At 42.0% G+C, this 25395-nt stretch overlaps 1 protein-coding gene across 1 annotated transcript; it reads left to right on the forward strand.

The window, feature by feature from the left end:
* Positions 1-1106: 1106 nt before the first annotated feature.
* On the forward strand, positions 1107-24990 carry clcn4 (chloride channel, voltage-sensitive 4). The gene is made up of 12 exons (XM_080720862.1): positions 1107-1296; positions 6448-6605; positions 7832-7931; positions 8948-9135; positions 12286-12408; positions 12764-12970; positions 15573-15653; positions 16870-17415; positions 17729-17915; positions 18599-18997; positions 20373-20592; positions 21116-24990. The coding sequence occupies exons 1-12, from the start codon at positions 1263-1265 to the stop codon at positions 21204-21206; spliced, it is 2334 nt and encodes a 777-aa protein (XP_080576988.1). The 5' UTR covers positions 1107-1262; the 3' UTR covers positions 21207-24990.
* Positions 24991-25395: the final 405 nt, after the last annotated feature.

A 25395-nucleotide genomic window follows, 5' to 3' on the forward strand; every position in this document is an offset into this window, starting at 1 on the left:
TGGGGGTCTGTAAAAACCAGGTTGGTTGTAGAAACGGGTGCAAAGCATCTGATCCTCTTACGGTCTTTCGTTTCCCTATTGCAGTGGTTCTCAAACTTTATTTTTATTATTTTTTATTTCATTTCAAGAACGCTCACTTTGACATGCATTAGCCATCAGGCCATGGACCCCCATTGTATCTCTGGGACCCCAGTCTAATCTGTAATTATCAATGTTAATTTAACTCTGAGAGTATACACTTGGACCCATAAGGGTCCATTTGGTTCCTTTTGTATGCTCTCTGAGTTACAGACATTTAAGGGTCAATATGGTTCCTGAGTCCTGACATTCTGACAATCATACATTTTGCTGGGGACACCCTGGTACTCCCCCAAGGGCCCCTGGGCCCCCACTTTGAGAACCAATGCCCTATATTGACTCTTAAGATAACAAATCAACACTGGAACCATGAAGAGAATTTCGTGGGTTGTATGGTATGGGTTGTATCTGAAAGGTATGCAGCCTCACTTTGCTTTGCAAACCACTGTGACCACTGGATGACACGTAGGCACTTTCGTATATTGTTTAAATGTTCCGTAAATCTTATCTTGTAATCGCTTCCTGAACGATATGGTGCTCTATCATTATTTAAATAAACCACAACACATTTGAGCCAACGACTATTTAGACTAGAACTAGAACGTCTTGAGAAAAAAAGGATATGTCACATTCTTAAATAGTAGTGACCAGTGCACACTAGATGATTTATTGGCATGTTATGTTTCTTACTAACCACAAGATGTCCCCGTTTTTCCTTGAAAATCATTTGGATGACAAACAGCAGCAATTTTAAAAACCCACCACATAGATTGACATGATTACGATTGACATGATTTTTTTTCCCTCAATCAGTAACTTGTGGCAATTGTGTTGACTTTAATAGAGATTATGAAATATCATCGCACTGATTTATCATTTCAGCTTGCTGTCAGTGATGTTGTGCAGACAGACAGCCAGCGTCACTGCTCGCTCCCACACAACGTGAGCACGTTAATAACGTCATCGCAAACAAAGTGCATTGTGGGGAAGGCTCTGAAAAAAATCTCTGACGCCTTCTCCTTCCTCCAGTGTTTATTTATTTATTTATATCTTTATTATTCGCACATTTCTATTTAAACATGAGCTAGGGAAAAAAATGTCAGATCACGGCGAGATTAAATACGTGATATCATAACAAATATTGTTATTGTTATTAGTCCGTGATCGTCTGGTCTTGTTGTTGGATGGCTGGGAACATGATGGAAGAACAGGGGGAAGGTAAACATTGATTACTGCACAGATTGATGCAACGATGGAGGCTGTTTTTATTCATTTAGGTCTATATAATGTTATAAAAATGACAACATGCAAAAAGCTAAAGGTCTGTGCACGTTATTGTGCACGTGTAAAAAACAACTGCAGCTTTGGTTTATGACGATTAAAGCCATTATGCCTTAGTTTTTGCATTGTCACGCCTATAATAATAGTGACAACATGTTTACATTTAGCCCTAGAATGTCTGTGATCTTAAAATCACTTAGTGTAATTTTCCATGTATTTGGGGAAAGACCACAGACATTCTAGACATTCATTTTGCTAACGTCTCACACTGAAACTGTTTTATTCAGAATTTTGTTATTTTTAAGATGTGAAATATGCATGAATTGCAAGTGCAATCAATGCCTGTAAGTGGTTATACTTAATTAATGAGTGGTTATGTTACTATAAGCCATCACCTCTTGCCCTGGCCAAATGAGAAATAGTTTAATTTAATTATAACTCAGTTCACTTATTACAATATTGATTGATTGATTGATTGATTGATTGAAGACTTTATTAGAAGTTTGCATAGGAAAAGGTACAGTTTCATGACGGTACAGTACTACAGTTCACTGGTACAAGGTCTACTAAAAGGAGATCCATGAAAAGACTAAGCTTATTTCCACTGGAAACCATAGTAATTACAATTACTAAACATGAAATAGGCTACAATGTAGTGTTGATTTAACTCTGAGTTTACCATGTAAACACTGTGACATGCTTGGACAAAAACAGGCTATAGGCCTATCAGAATATCATAGTTATATGTAATAGAGAGGTGTGGTTGCTGGAACTGGATGGTACTTAACTAAAAATGCTGACTGTGCACCTTGAAAATTGAAATGTGCTTTTGGAAATCTGTAATAACCCAGAGGGAGATGGTTGTAAAAGACCTGGGCTTGTCTGATCAAGTGTGTGTCTGACAGTTGTGGTTCATATATATATATATAGGCCTAGGCCACTGGTTCTCAAAATAGGGTCCAGGGACCCACATATGGGTCCTTGAGGGGGTTCTTCTTCCAGGTAGTCCCCAGCATAATTAGTTACCGGTCATATAGCATTCACATCAATCAGTTTAAACACGTTAACCCTGTTTTATGCTGTTACTCTTCAAAAATAGCCTATCTACAAGCTCACAACACTTGATCTGCTTTTGTTTTTAAAGATTCTTGGGACAAAATGTGAAATAACATAAATCTCCTCTTCTGGGTGTCCTTGGCACTTTGAGAACGACTGATATTGGCCAATAGAATAGGATGGAGCCTGCTGAAGATAAGAATTATTGAATGCTTTAACCAGTGAAAAATAGCAGATATACAAGCTCACAGCACGGCACCGAGTGCTGCGCTGCAAGCTTGTAGATCTGCTATTTTTGAAAAAGTCGTGAAAATGTGTGCAAATCTTTGAACGTATGTATTTTTAAAGAGAACGTTTGTAACTCAAATGTTGCTTCTGGGGGGTCCCTGGAACTAGATATTTTGAGATGCGGGTCCGTGGCCAAATAAATATCAGTTTGGGGGTCCTTCACATGAAAAGGTTTGAGAACCACTGACATAGTAGTCTCTCAAGAACAGACTAACTGAGCTCCAGTTAAATGAAAAGGACCTTTTCTTTGACGATGGCTGGCCAGATTGCTGACATAGAAACATAGGGTTTTCAAATCATCTTAGAAGGATTCAAAAGACACTTAAAGAATCGGGTCAAAATTTCATGATTTTTCAAAAATAGCAGATCTACAAGCTCGCAGCGCGGCACTCGGTGTGAGCTTGTATATCTGCTGTTTTTCAATAGTCAAAGCATAAAATAATAATACACTATAATGTGTACCCGTTCTAAATGGGTTAAAGGTAGCCTCCTGAGTCATAAATGCACAATTGCAGCACATTATGTTTATAGTAGTAAGGGATTTCCTTTGGTAGATGTGGTGCAGTGACAACCTAATGTTAAAGCCATACTACGCACATTTTATGTGTTACTACTTTATGGGATTTGAATCAGCGTTCAAATCACGTTTTCTATTTTTGTTGTCCAATACTAAGGTTCAAAAGATACTCTGTGGCGTGCACCTTTTTTTTGCCTGCCTGGAATTCAACCCGGCCTCCAGAATACCTTGTTTACGATACGGTCTGGTGCACACAAGACTGGAGCCTTTAATTTAAGGAAAATGCAGCCTTGTGTGATTTGGAAAACATCGCAATGGCCAGCATAATTGTATTTTTTAACAGCGGTTAACCACTTAAACCCTCTAGACTTAGTAAACTGGACCTGAGAGTTGGCTCTGTACTTGGACTGCTTTTTTTCAATCAACAACAAATCTCATCGCCAAAAACAGTGGATCTGCAAGCAAGTCACAGTGCATTGCGAGCTTGTAGATCTGCAATTTTGTTGGTAACGTTCCCCCCATAATATGGATACTGGGGTACCAAGTGATTAATTGCATATTTATGTATGGTTAATTGGGGTAATAATTTCACATATACCAGTAAGACTCCCTAATCGGGAGATAAGCGACCGTAGGTGGCTTATCTCCACAAATAGGGCAAAAATGTGTTTTTCCCAAATCTTCCTGATCCATGTTGATGACATGAGTGTAGACATGCTGTGTAGTCATATTCGTGATTTTAGGGCAAAAACTGTAGGAGCAGTGTCCAAAAATGTGTTTTAAAAATCGGCCTGAAGGTGGCGCTAGAATAGGGCCATGTGAGAAATGAGGGGTGGGGTCTCCGCGTTGCCTTGGCGGACGAATAGGTACCGGCCCCGGCTCTCCCGGACGCTCCTAGCCCGAGTTACGGCATTTTATGTGCGCTGCAGTGGCAGGGGGTCCTCCACTGGGGGCGCCACCACTTTTGCATCCGTTCTGGAGCAGCAGGAGTCGGTGGTCCCCGGGAATTCCCCGTGAGCAGCCCCGTTGGGGTGGTCATTTGGTCATTTTTGCACATTTGGTCATTTTTTACATCTGGGGGTCCCCCAGGGACCTGGGGGACCTGGGGGTCCCTGGGGCTCCGGGGGTCCTTGGAGGTTGTAGTTTGGCAGGCAAGGAGTGTGTGTGTAAAATGTGCCATGGATCGGGTCAACGGGTGCGGAGATATAAGCAGGGAAAAAGTGTGACGTGTGACGTGTGAGCACATTTGGTCATTTTTTACATCTGGGGGTCCCCCAGGGACCTGGGGGTCCCTGGGGCTCCGGGGGTCCTTGGAGGTTGTAGTTTGGCAGTCAAGGAGTGTGTTTGCAAAATTTGGCATGGATGGGGGCAACGGTTGCGGAGATATGAGCAGGGCAAAAGTGTGACTGACTGACGGACTGACTGACAGACAGCCTGTGGAGGTTTTGGTAGTAAATGCGACCTACGGTCGCAATAAGACCACAATGCAGGGGCTGACACTAAGGTCTCAGAGGCACTTGCCCGTGGGACAAGTACAGGCCATGTTCTACTTGTCCAAAGGTCATGCCCACTTGCCTGAAAAGTAGATTTTCCATTATGAAATGATTGGTAAAATTTTCACTTGTAGAAAGAAATTATGTTAAATGCAATCGATAACTGCCAAGTGGCGACAGTCAAAACTAGAATGAGTGCAACTGCTAGTTGTAAAAAGGTAGCATTGTTATTCATAAATAGCCTATCATATTTAATGAAGACAGAATGCATTTACCCATCTGGCAACCTGAAAGCAAACACCACTTGCCAGAACGTTTCATTCACTTTCCACAAGCAGTCAACCGTCAGTGTCGACCCCTGGCAATGTGTTATCCTTTTAGCCCAAATGTGCAGTATGACTGTACCCTCCTCCATGTGCTGTTTGCATTTCTGTCTAATGAAATATTCAGTCAATTCATTCAATTTATTATCGCTATTATCTAGAGATGTTACCGATCAATCGGCAATGGATCGGATCGGGCCGATCAAAGCGTGATCGGCGATAATCGGTGGTTTAGATCAAAAGGTAAATTCACTGATCCGATCCGATCGGTGCATCCGATCAACCAGCCGTTCAGTATGCCCACTTGAGGCCATTTTGGGGTATTGATTTCCACAGTGCTGGAGGAATAATTAGTTACTGCTATGATAATAAATACATAGTAATGCTGGTAAATAACTATAAGGCAAATATATAAATGAATTCATGAGTGAATTAATTAATTAAAGTTAAAACATTAACATTTAGAAAATATAAATAATATATAAATAATAACTTGATCGGATCGGTGATTGATCGGTATCGGGTGATCAAACTTTTGTGATCGGTGCTCGGTGATCGGTTCCAAAAAACCTGATCGGACCATCCCTACTATTATCGTTTATCATGATAAAAGATAACACTCAGGATAATCGTATTGTGGCGATTTAAATTGACCGTGAAATGATCCTCCGTCATGCACTGGGATCATTTCACCTTTTATTTGCCGAGCTGCATATCCGGTTTAAACCGGTAAAAGTAACAGACTTGGAAATTCTTTTTTTCCCTCTCTACCAAATCTCTTTGCTAAAAAAATAGCCGATCTACAAGCTCACAATGCGTTGCGACACGTTGTGGAGCTTGTAGATCTGCTCCAGGATAATGGCTGTTGGGGATTTTGGACATGAAAGTTCCATATCATCCCATCCCTAAATTCAACTAGGGGTAGGCGATAAAGAAAAATACAATATCACAATATTTTCCCAAGCTGTATCACGATACACGATTTTATCACGATTGGTTTTTATGGTTATTTTTCAAGTTACTTGACAAAAACTAGACTCTCTGGGTTCCTTTTGGGAGGTCTAAATTGAACTTTACAAGTATGTAACTCTGACAGTATACAAATGAAACCAAATGGACGCTTACGGGTCCATTTGGTTTCATTTGTATACTGTCAGAGTTGAGTGGAGACCTTGACATTTTAAAGTTGGAGAACTACTGATTTAGACCAAAATGCAGGTTTAAATTGAATTCTGCAATGAATCTCTGTATTAACGAATCGATTAAACAGGCTCTCCCTCAATTTGTATCACGATACATACTATATCTCTGAAAAGGCATATCGTGGAGACATTGTATCGTCTCAACGATAATTATCACCATATCGCCCACCCATAAATTCAACCAACATTGATGCTCTCTGTTGTGCCAGGTGTGAGCGGCAGCGCCACTCCCACCGAGGAGATGAACGGGACGGGGAACCTGATGGACTTCCTGGACGAGCCCTTCCCGGACGTGGGGACCTACGAGGACTTCCACACCATCGACTGGCTGAGGGAGAAGTCCAGGGACACGGACCGCCATCGCAAGGTTTGGATCCAGCCCTGGAGCCCTTTTATTACCAGTAGGGTTGGGACCCAGAACCGGATCCATCTAACATTTGAGGAACCAGAATCGGTTCCATCACATTTGGAACCGTTTCCTGAATATTTTTTTTAATTTTTTTTTTATAACACTGTCAGAGCTGGGATGAGGACTTTATGTCTGCTATACAATTAATATACCAGTGGTTCTCAAAGTTTTTAATTTCAAGGACCATCATAACTTGAGTAGCCTGGAATCAGACGAATCCGTCGGTGAAAAAACAAATTGCTAATTAATTTGTAGATTTGGGTCCCACTCAATTGTGAATCCATTTCCTCACCCGAAAAGTTGGGTGACCAATCAGGGCTCAGTATTGGTCTGCTCTAACCAATAATTTGTGTCCAGAGCCTTGTGTTTTAACCCGCCCCTTGGAAAACGTCCATATAGAAGTACCAGACTCGTATCCACACAGTGAATGTAGTCTGGCTACGTGAGGCTACTCTTGAGATTGCACAAATGGAACTGTTCCATTTGTACTCTCTCAGAGTTACAGACAGTGTTATATAGGTCTGGTCACGCGTGTACTCGCCGTCCCGTATCTTTTCTGAGCAGGGTCACGCCTCTCCCGCGCACAGACATGCATTGATGCAAAACAACCCCCAAGTTCACACCTCGACGACAATTACAAACGCTTAAGTGTCAGTCACAGCAGGGTGTTTTAACAAAGCAACAAGCCTACCGGTATATGCATATCAATAGCCCATTGTCTGAACCTGATAACTCCTGCAGGTGTTAAGCGTCGTGATTTGATTTTTTACATGGCGATTAATTGTCACGCAAATAATTGCGATTAACAATTTAATTGTGTTTTTGTCGTTGACAATTACAATTCTGTTTGGCTTTTATGCTTTGAACTTGCACATGGCAGATATTACACATAACCTAAATATAAAAATAACTTACTGACATATTTGAAAATGTTGTACTTTAAAAAGAACATTGATAGTGGAAATAGCCGATCTACAAGCTCACAACGCGTGACCCATCACAATGCCTTGTGAGCTTGTAGATGTGCTATTTACACTATTTTGGAAAATGTTTGAAAATAGTAGTTCACTTACTAGAACTTAATATCGTAAATCGCAATTTGATTGGTCACAATAATGGTGACGTGATGTTTTCATATCGTCCCATCCCTAGTGTGAAATTGAGCTTGTGATTGTTTCCATCAGATCACCAGTAAGAGCAAGGAGAGCTTCTGGGAGTTTATTAAGAGCCTGTTGGACGCCTGGTCAGGATGGGTTGTTATGCTGCTTATTGGTCTCCTGTCAGGTACACACACATGCATGCACGCACGCACACACACAATTATAATGAGACAAACGACGATAATTATAATAGTAACAACTAGGGCTGTGCGATACATTGATGCGGAATCTAAATCTTGTTTTCTTTTTGGACGATAATAATAATAATAATAATTGCTCATTAGAGTCCTACACAGGAAAGTAAATAAATAAAAAAGGGGGTGAAACAATAGCCAATTTAACATTGAGATGTACTCTCTTCCGGTTAACTTTAAGGATGAGATTCTTTGGCCATGAGCTGGGCTGGGCATATTGCAAAAGTTGCCACTTGATGATCAATAATATGTTCAATATATGTTTTAGTTTTTGTCGCATTCCTAAAACAATAATTTGATTATAATAAATGTACCTTGATTCCGGAAGAGTCTCCTCAAATCATTGTCTTAGGAATGCAAAAAAAAAAAAAGATATTATTGAACTCAAGTCTCCATGGAGTGAGTTTTCGAATTAAAAAAAAAGTCATTTTGGGGGTGAACTACTCCTTTAAGGTTTGGACGTTACTCCCAATAGGAAAATTCACACTTGTTAGCAAATTCATAGAATAAAACCAACATATTTCAAACAAATTATTTCTTCCCTCAAAACCTTTTTTTCTTTTTTCAGAGAAAGGAATCAGGATTTTATTTTCACCCTAACCCTAACCCAAAATCGAAACAGCCCTAGTAACAACAATAACACTGACAGCAAACGTTTATCAAATTAAACCTTTTCCTTTAAATTGATTCGAATTTATTTAGCACCTTTTGACCGGGCATAACATAGGTAATCACTGGTGTTTGACTCTCCAAAATTGGGATTGGTGTTCGGCACAAAAATCAGGCATCTGTGTGTGTGTGTGTGTGTGTGTGTGTGTGTGTGTGTGTGTGTGTGTGTGTGTGTGTGTGTGTGTGTGTGTGTGTGTGTGTGTGTGTGTGTGTGTGTGTGTGTGTGTGTGTGTGTGTGTGTGTTCGTGTGTGTTCGTGTGTGTGTTCCTCTGTGCAGGCACGCTGGCTGGAGTGATTGACCTGGCGGTGGACTGGATGACAGACCTAAAGGAGGGTGTGTGTCTGTCTGCGTTCTGGTACAGTCATGAGCAGTGCTGCTGGACGTCCAACGAGACCACCTTCGATGACCGGGACAAGTGTCCACAGTGGCAGAAATGGGCCGAGCTGATGACCGGCCACTCTGAGGTCAGAACCGGCTCTTGGATATCGCTGATGTTTTTGCATAATACAAAATAAAATAAAATAAATGAATACCTTTTTTGTATCACAGTGATGCAAAAAATATCTACAGGCTCACAATACGTGACATTGCATAGGGATGTCGGTTTCATATCGTTTAAGTCTGTCTGTGGGTCTTATAGATATTTAACCAATGGAAAGTATTACCATGAGCTTGTCACTAAATATTACGTCATTGGATCCATTCCAGAAAAGTTTCAGTTTTGGACAGAAAAGGTTGCCACCCAACAGTGACAACAATTATTAGTTTTGTCTGCTGGAACATGGACCCCTACTTCAAATGATTTGTTTAGAGTTGTCCTCGACTAAAGAAATAGTTCATCAACAAATCTGCATACAGTCAGAGAGCAGCCTTTTCAGGTTGGTGAGTTTGAGAATAGATTTTATATGTAACTGGTGCTAAAAGTATAGAAACCCTACTATATCGTCTTTGTCGAGCAGAAACCTCGTATCTCCAAGTTTCAAATTTGTACGATCTTTCGTAAAGTAAAGCCCTGCTTCATCATACAAGGCCGTCGCACAAAAGTAGTGAAAACAGCAGATCTACATCTGTGTGCTTGTAGATCGGCTGTTTTCACTAGTTTAAATCATTTTTAAAATGATAAATGCAAAACGAACGGTTTTGGACATACAGGATTTTCACCCGACAACGACGATATAGTTGTTCCTCAGAAGTCCAGTACAGGACTAATAAAAGTCACCAAAGTGAAGTGCATAGCTAGTGAGGATTGTAAAGGCTGCAGGTCATAAGATCACAATTCACATTCTAATGTGGATTTCACAATGGCTATTGAAAGTTATAGACATGCAGCATTCACAAGAGATGTTAATGGAAAATAAAGAAATCAATGGACATAGCCATGTAGGCAGAAGCAGAACCGGTCCCAAGTCAGATACAAGTCTAACCGAGTCTAACCAACATACAATTTTCCATAGGGTTCATACCGGTGCTGTACATTCCTCACATCTTCTTGGAATTTCTACAGTCAGCAATGAGTACTGAAGGAAGTGCTTGAATGGGTTGTGGTAACACTTTGAACCATTGTGACCTGCTATCACAAAGCATATCCTATAGCAGTGCACCAGGGTGGATGTGGTTTCCGAAGTGGTTGTGGTTTTTGTGAAACTGGATTGCTAGAAGGATTGTGGCTATACTCCAGACTTTTGAAAACCTGAGTGTTGATTTATCTCCGAGTCGATCACTTTTTTTTTTTTTCAAATGTACACGGCCAACTTTGTTGTGCTGTCTGGGGCAGCTGTAGAAAGAATCTCCAGTCATATACGTATTGAAAGGGTGTATTATGTGAAAAATCTGAGTACCGTATTTTCCGGACTATAAGGCGCACTTAAAAGCCTTTAATTTTCTCAAAAAACTACAGTGCGCCTTATAGTCCAGTGCGCCTTATATATGGATCATTCATTGACATTGACATTCCCTTTAGCACAGCTCCATCTATTGGATGCATAACGCAACGGTAGCGTCTATTATGTGCGCCTTATAGCCAGGTGCGCCTTATATATGAAAACAGTTTGAAAATAGACCATTCATTGACAGTGCGCCTTATAGTCAGGTGCGCCTTATATTCCAGAAAATACTGTAGTTCTTCCACCACTGCCACTGGGAATATGTAGAATGCATATCGCCACAAGAACCTATTACATTATAATCTTAAAATACAATATGATACCGTTGAGTGAACTAGTGGGTGACCACTTCCGGTGCAAAACAACAGGGCAAATTGAATACAACGCGACTGACCGACCGTGTCTGCTTTGTGTACCGCAGCAAAGATGACTCCAGTAATGCACCTACCACGTGCTCAGCAGTTGGCAGCCCGTCCGCCAACAAACAACCACAGTTAAATTATAAGTCTGGCTGCTATTAGCTCACCTGAGAAAGTGAAATGTACCATGACTCAGCAGGCTGAGTGGCCTACAAACCAACGTCCACACACAGTCAAATTGTCAGTGTGGTAGTGCTGAGTCAGAGGAGGACCAGGGTGGCAAACGTAGTCGCCAAGTGGGGTAGTTCAAAACCTACAATCACCAAATTATCACTCCGTTCAGAATGGCAATGCTGAGTGCAGAAAATGTGAGCTCGCAAAACACTGTCAGCAGCATTCAGCCGAATGTTTGTGAGTTTATAGTAAAAAATGATTACTCACAGTTCCAACCAGGGATGGGACGATAATCGTTATTATTATCGTTTATCATGTAAATTAAAAAAATAAAAAACACTGACGATAATTGTTTTTTTTGCCACAATACTCGTGTCATCCCTAGTTCCAGGTTGAGGTCCTAACCATAACCACACCACTCCAAAACCATGCCAAAGCTTAACCGTACTAACTGTGCCTAACCTTAACTAAAATCTATTAATTATCTAAACGTAAGCAACAGTACAGTATATGTGTTCCCCTAGTGCAGGGGTCTTCAACGTTTTCAGGCCAAGGACCTCTTAGTTGAGAGAGAGATGAAGCATGGACCCATAGATTCTATAGACTATAGATTCCATAGTCACAGCACAATCATCAGTGTATTTTGGATTCATGTCAATTTGTGTTTTCAGATATTTAACCACCGTCATTACCTAATAAACTTGACCTTGTACTTAGTCTGCTCTTTTTCCCCTCTACACCAAACCCCTTTGCCGAAAATAGCAGATGTACAAGCTCACAACGCCTCGCAGCGCGAGGCGTTGTGAGCTTGTAGATCTGCTATTTTTGGCTAACGTTCTCAGAATATGGATGCTAGGGTTCAAGTGGTTAATATAAAAAAGGACCCCCTGCCCCCTGCCCTAGTGAGAATTGAACCCAGAACTCTGACTGTATATCCACGGGTATATCCAACGCCCCATAGTGCATTGCGCAGACGCTGTACCGAGCTTCCGGCGCCGCAGCCGAGTGTGATTTACAAGCTCACAACGGGCTGCATCTGCGACGCGACGTGAGCTTGTATGTCTGCTGTTAAACCGGAAGTGTGGTCCAAATAATCTCCAGTAAACTCCAGTGGAAACAGGTGGAGATAGTACGTATATATATTATGCATTATGCATATATACACGCTGCTTCATGTATATTTTGGGTGTTCCTCCAGGGGGCCGGGGCGTACCTCCTGAACTACTTCCTGTACATCCTGTGGGCTCTGCTGTTCTCCTTCCTGGCGGTGTCCTTGGTGAGAGTGTTCGCTCCGTACGCCTGCGGCTCTGGGATCCCTGAGGTGAGCAGAGGTCCATCAAACCAGTGTTTGTCGGGACCCATTTGTGGGTCACAGAGAGATTTTTATGGGTCCCTTTGTTTTTTGTTTGTTACATTTAGTTTTTTAATTATTATTATTCAAAATATTTTCAAAAAGCATTTAAAAAAAAAAGCATTTTTTTCCATGAATTAAAAACTAAATTCAATGATTCTTTTCAGTCATTTCATGAAGAAATCAAAGACAAATCTAAGAAATTCCATAAATTAGAACACAAATGGTGAAAAGAAATAGTGATAATAGCCGATCTACAAGCTCACAACGCGGCGCGAAACGACACGTTAACACGTTGTGCTCTGTGGTTTTATTTCCAACACAGATCAAGACGATCCTGAGCGGCTTCATCATCCGGGGCTACCTGGGGAAGTGGACCCTGCTCATAAAGACGGTGACCCTGGTCCTGGCCGTGTCCTCTGGGCTCAGCCTGGGCAAAGAGGGCCCTCTGGTGCACGTGGCCTGCTGCTGTGGAAACCTGTTCTGCAGCCTCTTCTCCAAGTACAGCAAGAACGAGGGCAAGAGGCGAGAGGTTGGTACCGTAGGTTACTTATTAGACCAGTGGTTCTCAACGTGTGGGTCAGGAGGACCCCCGGGGGGTCCCCCAAATTATTTTGGGGTGTCCTCAGATGAGTAAGTTGATGTGCAACATTGTTTTCTCACTCAACAATAAACAAACCAACGTGAAGTTCAAGTGTATGGAGGGTATATGTACATTTATAAAGTGACAATTTAAGGACTTTTTAATACCTCTAAAATGACAAATTAAACATTGGCTAAATTGTCAAATATTAGAGGCAGAACTTGTGAAAATTGCCTATCTACGCGAGGCGCTGTGAGCATGTAGATCTAAAATTTTCACAATAGAACCGTGTTATACAAAATGTTATGCCTCAACTTTTGGTGCTCGTCAAGGTGGGGGGGGGGTACCCAGTTAAAATATGATTATTTTGGGGGTCGTGGCCTGAAAAGGTTGAAAACCACTGACTTAGATGGCAGGTTATTTGTAGAACTGGCATCCTATAGTGTGTATACAGTAGTTTCAATGTACAGATTATTCGATTTTTCGATATTGTAGGCTACTGCGTAGACTAGGGATACTTTTTTTATTCTGCTATCAAACATAAATGTTGCATAACAATAACTCCTATAAGGTCCTTCTGTAAAATCAACACTTATACAACTTATATTATCCCCCTATCGATTATCGATTATTACATTTTGAAAATCGATTTTGATCTCATAAACGAATATTCGAATAATCGAATATTCGCAGGGGTGAGATGCTGTGGGCTCGGTTGGGCTCGGTGCGTACGTGCACTTTTTCAAGCTGCACGTACGCACGCCCCACATGCACGCACACACGACCCGCGCGTAGTCAAGTTGTGTGACGCCGCGGTCAGCACAAACATTTCAGTCCCCCTACCTGGGCCTGGCTAGCTGCTTTGCCTTTGCATAACAATACTCGGGTAGGCAGTTCTCACCTACGTCCTCATTTACACTTGTACACGGCCAGCAGCACGTTCGCCTTGCATTCTTTGCAGACAAAACGTCTCCTTTTGTCTCATCTGTTTACTTCACAAGAGTGGAAGAAAAACTAAGCAGTTTGTTGTTTTGTCAGAGCTGCATGCATAGCGGAGGGAGAGTTCCAAAAGTGTAAAGTCTATGTAATATGTAAAGTTATTTTATATTTTATATATAAAAAAAAAAACATTAATTGAAACTAATTAACAATGTAACTAAATAATAAGAAATATAGTTAGGCTACATTAAAAATGTTGTGATGTTGTATTTCAACTAGCACCGAGCGGCAGGCATGCGTGCACACATGCGCGTGCACGCGCGGGGCCACGGGCGTACGTGACGTGCACGTGACGTCATGAATTTAGAGGGGTACCACTTCTAAAATCCATATCACACCACTGAATATTCGTTTACATCCCTTGCGTAGACTGATGATAGATTCTTTCTATGCATTTGATGTATTACCTTGTGTTTTCCTTGCTTACTGTAAATCACTGTATTAAGAGCGTCTGCTAAACGCCTAAATTGTAAACTGTAGGTACACTGGTTCAGTGTACAGATTCTGTTGTATGCTCTCTCTGTTTGGTTCCATTTGTTTCCGTTCAGAGTTACAGACCTGTAATCAGAGTTCCCACGATCATGAAATTCCTGGAAATATTTTGAAATTAGAAAAATATTTTTCCAGTACTGGAAAAGTTTTGGAATTTATCAAGGGTCCTGGAAGGTCCTGTACAAAATAGCTATGCATTGTCTTTGGTTATTGATTGTGTTAATACCTCTGAAATGACAAATTAAACATGGGCCAAATTGTCAAATATTAGAGGCAGAAATTGTGAAAATAGCCTCGCAACGCGAGGCGTTGTGAGCATGTAGATCTGCTATTTTCACAATAGAACCGTGTTATACAAAATTCCTCAACTCTTAGTGCTCGTCAGGGTGGGGGGTCCCCATTTAAAATATGATTCTTAAGGGGGCCACGGCTGAAAAGGTTGAGAACCACTGGCCTGTCTTTGGGCATTGGCATAGGAGTAAGCGACCTGTTATTGAGCCGAATTATTGTTGTATAATCCTGGAAATTGGGTTAAATATTCTGGAAACGTTTTGGAAATTAATTGGTTAAGATGTGTGGGAACCCTGTGTAATGGTCCAGTTTGCTAAAGAAAAACAATAAAACATTTGATATCCATTATCCTCTACTAAGCTGTGTGAATCGTAAAACAAAGGCCTTCTCTTCTGCTGGCAGCTGTGTGACCTTCAACCTGTAGTTACTCCCTACATTCTAGCCTCATCTACTACTTGTTCTCAGCGTTCAAACTCAACCTGGCAACACAAAGTATTCACTGCTACATAATAATATAATTTCTACAATAATTCACTTCAATATAAAATAACATCGTTAATAAAGATGTATGTGGTATAACTACTGATGGAAACGTGTGCAATCAAAAGTTACAGGTGCATAATTTTCTGCTGCCCACACGTGGCACTTAGAGTATATTTAGTTCATGAAAAAGAACATTTTATCTGGAGATAGCTGTGATGGAAGATGGAGGAATGCATGTTATTCAGAAGTTTTGTAACTAAACGTAACATGTTATGTTTTTGTACAGGTCCTATCGGCGGCAGCGGCTGCTGGGGTGTCCGTGGCGTTCGGAGCTCCTATTGGAGGGGTTCTGTTCAGTCTGGAAGAGGTGGGTTGAGTAATGTGGGCAGCATACTTCAAAATGTGTTTTATACTTATTACTCAACGCGGCTCCACCAGGGGTCGTCAATATGTCCGTACAGGGACAAATGTGCACAACAATTTAATATCTGTTGCTGTTTATTTCAAGAATACAAAACAGTTCTATAAATTATAATCTCTAGTGTAATGCCTTTGCGTGAGAGTTGCCACCGGGAACTTCATTCAAGTCCAGTTGGTTGCTGCTAGTTGCAATTCTCAAAGAGGCCACAAGGTGGTGATCTATGACTGTTTATCACATGAAGACAGAAAGCCTTCATGTGAGAAAACACAGACCTGTGTGTGAGAATGGAACACATAATAACCATTATGCCTTATGGCAATTTGCAACATCTATCACATCCTTCATATTCTGTATTTTCCTGCAAAATGCTTGCTGATAAACTAACTGTAGCCACTGGCTTTGTGAAAATAGACTGTCATGCTCTTCAGTTCCTTCATCTTTCCTTTGTGGTTTGTCAAAGTCTCATTCAAAGTTCCCTTTCTTCCCCACCACAGAGCAGTTGTTAATTTTCCATTACATGATGGACAAATGATTATCTTCCATGGACATTGTATATCTTTTATTTAGTGGCATCTCCTGAAATTATTCTCAATACTGTTGTCTTATCTCGTTTGCTGTGGTTGAAATGCAGCAATGTGCTATACAGGTTACACAACTGGACCATAATATGCTGATATAATTAGTTTGGGTTCACATTCAAACCAGACAGGATCGACCAATCGATGTAAAAAAGAAATGTTGGCCTCTGTCCTGTCCCATAAGACCTATTGATGACCTACTTACATGAAAGAAAGGCAGGCGTGTCACATACCAATACTACTTGACTATCACCCTAAAAACCTATTCACAGTTACTGCCTTTTGCTGGTGGGGGACTAAGTATTGCATTTTAAACATTTTTAAGTGTTGCATCTTCCTTAATTTCTCTCTTCCATTCATTCATTCATTCATTCACTGTCTAAATCAGTGGTTCTCAACCTTTTCAGGCCGCGACCCCCTCAAAATAACCATATTTGCATTTTGAACCGGGGACCCGAAAACATAATCATATTTTGAACTGGGGACCCCTGTTGTGGTTCTAAATCTGTTCAGATGACATGCCATCCATGCGTGTCAGACAGTGCAGTAGTGTGACTAAAGAACTCATCCATGTCTCTCTGCAGGTGAGCTACTACTTCCCCCTGAAGACCCTGTGGCGCTCCTTCTTCGCCGCCCTGGTGGCGGCCTTCACGCTGCGCTCCATCAACCCGTTCGGCAACAGCCGCCTGGTGCTGTTCTACGTGGAGTACCACACGCCCTGGTACATGGCCGAGCTCGTGCCCTTCATCCTCCTCGGGGTGTTCGGCGGGCTGTGGGGCACCCTCTTCATCCGGGCCAACATCGCCTGGTGCCGCCGGCGCAAGACCACCCAGCTGGGCAAGTACCCGGTGCTGGAGGTGATCGCCGTGACGGGCATCACCGCGCTGGTGGCGTTCCCCAACCCCTACACACGCCGCAGCACCAGCGAGCTCATCTCGGAGCTCTTCAACGACTGCGGCGCGCTGGAGTCCTCGCAGCTCTGCGACTACGTCAACAACCCCAACATGTCCCGGCCCGTCGACGACATACCGGACAGGCCCGCCGGCCCGGGGGTGTACAGCGCCCTCTGGCAGCTGGCGCTGGCGCTGGTCTTCAAGATAGTCATCACCATCTTCACTTTCGGCATGAAGGTAAAGGTCTTTGGGAACGTAGAAGGTGGGGAAAATAAACATTCAGGAATTTAGCAGACGCTCTTATCCAGATCTGTGTCTGCTCTGACAGGCTTTGATGTTTTTGAGGCGCCAGTGATTCTCAACCTTTCTAATTTCAAGGACTCACAGTTTGTTCTACATTAGACCACAGACCCCCATTTGAAATCCTCAGTGTTGAGAGAGAGAGAGAGAAAGAAAGAAAGAAAGAAAGAAATTTGCTTTTATTTAGAGCCGTGAAGGCGAGATCATTGTTTCATCTCATAGTTTGGTTCTGTCACATGTGCCCCTTCAGATCCCATCAGGACTGTTCATTCCCAGTATGGCGGTGGGAGCCATTGCCGGGCGGATCGTGGGCATCGCCGTGGAGCAGATGGCGTACCACCATCACGACTGGATCATCTTCAAGAACTGGTGCCGACCCGGCGCTGACTGTGTCACCCCGGGACTCTATGCGATGGTCGGGGCTGCTGCCTGTCTGGGTGAGTACTGTTTACAGCAGTGGTAACCAACCTTTTCAAGCCCATGAGCACCTTTTATTCCCATTTGTAAGCCGAGATCTACCACTACAATATGTACAAAAGAATAGGCTCAATCTATTTGCATACATTATTCACACAAAGACCAGTAGTCTAAATATGAACAGTGTTGGACAGTAACAAGTTACTTTGAATACATTACTGTAATATCATTATTTTACCCAGTAACGAGTAGTGTAAGGTATTACTCTGCCAAAACATATGAAGTTGTTGAAGCATTTGCCTCAATAAATATCTACAGTGATTTTCAACCTTTTTAATTTCATGGACATTTGCCCACAGACACCCATTTGAAACCCTCAGGATTAATTAAAACATGTACGTTTTTAAAGAGTTTAATTTAATAATGGAATCATTGAGGTGAATTAGTTAGTTGATGCCGTGCTGTTATAGTACTGTACAGATGCCCTGAAGTATTGACGGTCCAAGCGGTTAAATATCTGAAAACACAAATTGACGTGAATACAAAATACAATGATGATTGTGCTGTCAAACGATGAAACTATATGGAATCTACGAAAAGGTTGTGGGGGGTCCCTGCTTCATCTCTCTATCAACTAAGCCGGTGTCCTTAGCCTGAAAACCCCTCATCTACATCACAATATGTTGTCTTAACCTCCCCCCAGGCGGCGTGACCCGCATGACCGTGTCGCTGGTGGTCATCATGTTCGAGCTGACGGGCGGGCTGGAGTACATCGTGCCGCTGATGGCCGCCGCCGTCACCAGCAAGTGGGTGGCGGACGCCTTCGGCAAGGAGGGCATCTACGAGTCGCACATCCAGCTCAACGGCTACCCCTACCTGGACGTGCGCGACGAGTTCACGCACCGCACGCTGGCCACGGACGTGATGCGGCCGCGGCGCAGCGAGCCGCCGCTGGCCGTGCTCACCCAGGACAGCACCACGGTGGAGGACGTGGAGGCGCTCATCAAGGACACGGACTACAACGGCTTCCCCGTGGTGGTGTCCCGCGAGTCCGAGAGGCTCATCGGCTTCGTGCAGCGCAGGGACCTCACCCTGGCCATCAGTAAGTAGGCCTGTCACAATTTTGACACAATGATCATCCAATCGCAATTATTTGAGATAATCACAATTATTTTTGCATCACCGCCAACTCAGCGTATGAGTAGCACGGCTTGGCAAGTCGTGCGGCAAGTACTGGGAGCTGATGGTAGGTGTGGCGCTCCACCTCAGCAGTCCTTCTCCCAGGGGTCTAGCGCATTGTAACGGGGACAGACTCCCGCGTGTTACCGGCTGTTACCAACAATATAGCCACTCACATTTTTAATGAAAGCAGAAATAGCAGATCTACAAGCTTACAGCGTGTAACTTACAACGTGTCACTTTGTGACGTGTCGTAAGCTTGTAGATCAGCAATTTTTTCACATGCATACATTACATGTATTAAATGTCAATATTTTCTTTACAGTATACAGCAAATTTAAGTTATTTGTCATATCTGCCCTGTGCCATTTTTGATTACGAAGCTTAAAAGGCAAACAGAAATAATAATGTTATTGATATGTTCCAATGTTGAACACCAAACTCATGATCATGACAATTTGAGCAAGTCTCTGACACGATTCTATAAATGTCTCCTAAATCTTAACTCATTTGCTGCCGAACCCGAGAATTTCCCGATGTACGGCCCTGCCATGCCCGAGGAACCCGAGAATTTTGAAAAAATCAAAAAAAAAAAAAAAAAAAATCAAAAAAGATTAAAAAAAAAAAAAAATGTTTTGACCCCAAAAACTATAGTAGGCATGATAGCGATCGCGAAATCGCATGTTTAACCCCCATAGCAACCCCATCTTTCAAGCATGGCAGCCATTTTTGTTTACATATTAGGAAAACATAGTGGCTGTTAACTCATGAATGCCTGAACGGATTTCCATTCGTTTTTTTTTGTTTGAAAGCTGTGAGCAATGTGGACACACGTGGTGCATGATCTAGGCATGGGTGTGCATTATCCGTGCACTATGAATTACATGGAAGTCTATGGAGACTCATGGCAGGATTGGAGTACGAAGGTATTGTTAAATGGCAGCATATGAGTTTTAACAGGTTTCTGAAAAACCTGTGTTTCTATGTCAGTGATGCTCAAACCTTTTCATGTAAGGACCCCCAAAATTATGTGTATTGGCCACTGACCCCCATCTCACAATATTTAGTTCTAGGGACCCCCAGAAGCAAAAAAAGTGAAATAAAATAGCAGATATACAAGATCGTGGCACTCAGTGGTGCGCTGTGAGCTTGTATATCTGCTATTTTTCAATAGCTAAAGTATAAAATGATTCCAGGTCTTAATGAGTTACTGTAGACACACACACACACACACACACACACACACACACACACACACACACACTGACATGGTTCTCCCCTTGTCTCTCTCTCTGCAGAGAACGCCCGCCAGAAGCAGGACGGGGTGGTGAGCAGCTCGGTGGTGTACTTCACCGAGGACGCCCCTCAGCTGCCGGCCCCGGAGCTCCCTCAGCCCCTGAAGCTGCGTCGCATCCTCAACCTCAGCCCCTTCACCGTCACCGACCACACGCCCATGGAGACCGTGGTGGACATCTTCAGGAAGCTGGGACTGCGGCAGTGCCTGGTCACCAGGAGCGGGTAAGAGGAACGCGAATGAGGAGAAGGTTTCGGTGTGCGTGGGCGATTATTGCATAATCGCCGATCGCAATTATTTGAGAGAACAGCGATTATATTTCTGCATAATCGTCATTTCCATGTTAAAAATGATCATGCATTTTCCGGCTATTTCTGGAAAAGAGCTTTGGTGTAGAGGGGAAAAAGAGTAGACTAAGTACAGAGTGAAAGGTCAAGTTTATTAAGTATTGACGGTTAAAGTGGTTAAATATCTGAAAACACACATTGACATGAATCCAAAATACACAGATGATTGTGCTGTCAAATGATGAAACTACCGGTATCAAAAGTTTGTGGGGGTCCCTGCTTCATCTCTCTCTCAACTAAGGGGTCCTTGGCCTAAAAAATTTGAAGATAGATAGATATAAGGTGCAAAGGTAGCGGCAGATCCACATAATAATAAGGCAAAAAACTTTACAATGCACTGCATAGTCTTGAGTTTCACCCTCTTCTCCTCCCTTGTCTTTTCTCTCTGCTGTTTCACCAGGCGTCTGCTGGGCATCATCACCAAGAAGGACGTGCTCCGGCACATGGCCCAGATGATGAACCAGGACCCAGAGTCCATCATGTTCAACTAGGTGAAGGAAAACCAGCTCTAACGCTTTGGGACCATGTGTAAATAGTGCAACACTACTGTATACCGCAACCAGTGAGATATCGTTACCCTACCCCAGTGGTTCTCAAAGTTGGGGTCCAGTGACCCCCTAGGAGTTCAGAAAAATAGCCAGTCTACACTTGTAGATCTGCTATTTTCAAAAGATTACGAAAAATGGTAACCCAAATCTTGTATGGGGATCCGTCCGTGGTGGCACAACACCTTTTCATTTGGAGGTCCTTGGACATGAAAATGTTTGAGAATCACTGTCCTAACCTAACCGTCCAAACTGGCCTACGCTATATTTGCGCCGGCTGTCAACAGAAAATAAAAGAAAAAGAAAAAAAAAACACTGCATCCATTTTCAACGCTTTTTAACATGCTTCTACATTCAACGTTTTGTATTCAAGGCAGGCAGGTACACTTTTTACTGCAAGATAGATGGAAAACAGGAAGAAACACAAGGAAAGCTTAGCAGTTAACTCACAGGCATAGCGTTCTTTGAGACTGAGATGGCAGTTATCATCTAACATATCCTTGCTGTTGGGTGGAAACCTCAGGTGGATCTTGTCCCTCTCCAGCTGAAAGTAGTTCCTCTCCTCCCTCTCTCGCTCCAGGTCTTCTTGGAGGCGCACAATGTGCACCAAATGTCTGAACCTGTGGTTCCTCTCGTACTGAGTGGGATCGCTATTCTAACAACACATCGTCAGTAGGGTAAAACCTTCTCATGACGGTCTAAACCCAGCTCACGATCCCTATTAGTAGAATGACCGAAGGGTCATGTCCAAAACGGTAACTTTCCAGAAAATGTAAAAACATAACCTGTGTTCCAGTGGATCCAATGAACTGTAGTTATTTAGTCACAAGCTCTTGTTAATAGTTTTCATTGGTTCAATATTTATAAAACCCACACTTAACCACTTTCACATCAAATGTGTTTTGTGTAACACTTGTAACGCTACACTCTGTATGAGAATATGGAGATATGAGGTTTCTGCCCGACAGCGATGATATCTGACATAATGTTTGTTACTTGTTTTTAATTTTTTATGGTGATTCTTCTTGTGGGGTAGATTTTAAGGTTACACTGTGAAATGGAACTAGATATTGCCTGGGTTTTGGTATGTTGTCGCCTTAATGTATGTTGTCATTTTAAACACTTGCGCTTTGACATTTCTTTCAAAAATAGCCGATGTACAGGCTCATAATGAATCACAATGTGACAATTGTGATCTTGTATATCGACTATTTTTGACAGCTTTTGAAAAGCCCAAAAGAAAATGTATATTATATCGTCACAATACGATATTGAAGTATTTGGTCAAAAGATATCGTGATATTTGAGTTTGTCAGTATCGCCCAGCTCTAGTTACAAGACACACGTGGTTCTGTGCTCAATGCTCCCTATTGAATTCTGTTGTGAAAGTGTTTCTGTGAGCTTTGTGCTGTGCTGTACAGTACATACAGTTCATTAACATTTCAAATGCTCTAACAAGACTGAATGAATGTCAGATTGGAATGGGAAGTAGACCAGATGTACAAAGTCTGAACCGGTACTGTCTCACTATCTTGTCTCAAGCCTAATCTCTCGAGACAGCCTCAGAATCGCTACGCTTTTGAGGAAGAGAGACAGACCGAGTGGGTGTCGCCCTTTCTTTGCGATGGCTTGCCAGATTGTCTCTAGCCTGATTCTTTCTTTGTCGCACCACAGCCTTGCATGCTAACTGTCAACCTACCAGCTTGCAACGCTTTGCAATTGCAAGTCTGGCTGTTATCAGTGAGCAGCACCATTGTGCAACGAAGCCTAAATTAGACTTTTACTGGAACCTCTATTTAATTTGTTTTACCTCTCAAGTTTGTGTTTGTTGCTGTATCCTTGACATTACTGAACATGTAAAACACTGAAAACACACACAAAAAAAACTATAAGTTGCACTTTTAACATTGATCGCAGCAGTAGTATTTGCTAGCAGCTTTTTTCGCTGCATGCTACCTTATTGGACACACACTTAATATTTAATTTAAAGGAAACTATATACGCTGAACCAGATAGCCTTTGTAATTCAGCCATTTATGTTATTTTATTTATTTGTTAGATATTGTCTGTCTGTTTTTCCCCCGCCATGTTGATATTCTGGACATAAATCACCTTGAATCTACAGTTGTGTTGTTGGGCATAATTATGTTGGGATTGGGAGATTTGGGACCGGTTGCGAGTTCCACAATGAGACGTTTTAACAATGTTCCCACACACACCTGGAGAGGACAAGGCCAGTTCCTGATTCTAGAGGCATCTAGAAAAAAAATGCTTTCAAACAGTTCCATCTCTTGAAGCAATTTGGATAATTTGCACAGATTATTATGCCAGGAGATATACAGTATGGGAGAAATTGAGTTCCCCCACACATGGGGATATGTATGTTATGAGGTTGTCAATCCACTTTTATTTGTAAATTGTAAATACTGTGATATTTGTGGTTCTTTGGAATAAGAGCTAGATCAGTGGTTCTCAGCGTGGGGTTCGAGGAAGGGTCCTTAGGACACTGTTTCCCAAACGGTGGGTCGGGACCCGTTTGTGGGTCACGAGTAATTGGAGTAAATAAATATCTATTTTCTATACATTTTGTTTTTAATTGTTATTTCAAAACATTAAAAAAGCAAAATGTTTCATGAATTAGAAACACATTCAATGTGCTTCAAAATTATTCCATAAATACGTGTAAATTACATACATCAGAAAACAAATGTTTAAAGAAGTAGTAAAAATAGCTACAAGCTCCTACTGCGTTGTGTTAGGAGCTTGTTGATCTGCTATTTTCACTAGTTTGGGTCCTGGGGAGACCTCAAATTTCTCTTTTGGTTCTCGAGCTAAAGAGTTTGGAAACCACTGCTTTAGGGCATAGCCTCCTGCCAAATGATTGATATTTAGGAGCCTAACCGATCCTTAATGGGCCACAAAATGGACACTTTCTGACCTGTTCTCTAACTCAGTAGCATAGTGAGTTAGGGACCATTTAGTTCCATGTGTTACACTCATAGAGTTAGATAGAGTTCATATCAGATGGGGGTTCCGTGGTCTAATGGATATGAAACTGGGGGTCCTTGAGATTAAAACGGTTGAGAATCACTGAGCTAGTCTAGACAAGGGGTCCTGTTACAGTAAGCTGCTGTCTGTTTTCTATCCTACCAGGTGGTTTCCAGTCATTTGGAATGAAAACCAGTTGTGGTTTCAGTCTCAGACCGGAGTATTAATTTGAAGGGAAGGGGTGTGTAAGCTAACAATTTTTATTCTAGACTATATGTTGCTGCCATATCTTCTTTATTCTTTGTTAATTCTTGTAGATCTTTCTGTACACATGGCTACATAGTCCATACAATATTTTTCTGTTACATTTTGACAGTGTGTGAACTGACATTATAGTCCACTTGCCAGAATCTGAACCCTGGCATATTGAGTACAGTAAGGTTTTATGTTAGAAATGTTGAGTATGGGTCCCCAGCATGTAGAAACTACCGGATGCTAACTTGCATATGTTGAGCAATTTTCATAATTTGCATAATTCGATTTATTTATCATAATCCCCCATAATAATGGATAATATGTCAAAAACTGATTGGCCGATTTGAACAATATTAGAGTGGTTTTGGAGGTTATTGAGGATGCTGAATCCATTTTTGAAATTTTCTAAATTCAAAATGGCTGTTTTAAACCGGAAATGGCCATATACCAACTGGAAAATCAACAAAAGAGTATCAAAATCACCCACTTTAAGTTGGTATAAGGCCATTTCCGGTTTAAAACGGCCATTTTGAATTTAGAAAATGGATTCAGCATCCTCAATAACCCCCAAAACCACTCTAATATTGTTCAAATCGGCCAATCAGTTTTTGACATATTATCCATTATTATGGGGGATTATGCTAAATAAATCGAATTATGTAAATTATGAAAATTGCTCAACATATGCAAGTTAGCATCCGGCAGTTTCTACATGCTGGGGACCCATACTCAACATTTCTAACATAAAACCTTACTGTACTCAATATGTCCGGGTTCACAATGGGGCTCTATGGGCTGGCAAGTAGACTATTATGCTGGTATGCTCGTTAATGTGATTGTAGAAAAAGCTCAATGTTGAGCCACTGTGTAGGGCCCTGAGTCGGTAGTCACC

The sequence above is a fragment of the Nannobrachium achirus genome (genome assembly GCF_963921795.1).
Source record: "Nannobrachium achirus genome assembly, chromosome: 24".
Classification (NCBI taxonomy): Eukaryota; Metazoa; Chordata; class Actinopteri; order Myctophiformes; family Myctophidae; genus Nannobrachium; species Nannobrachium achirus.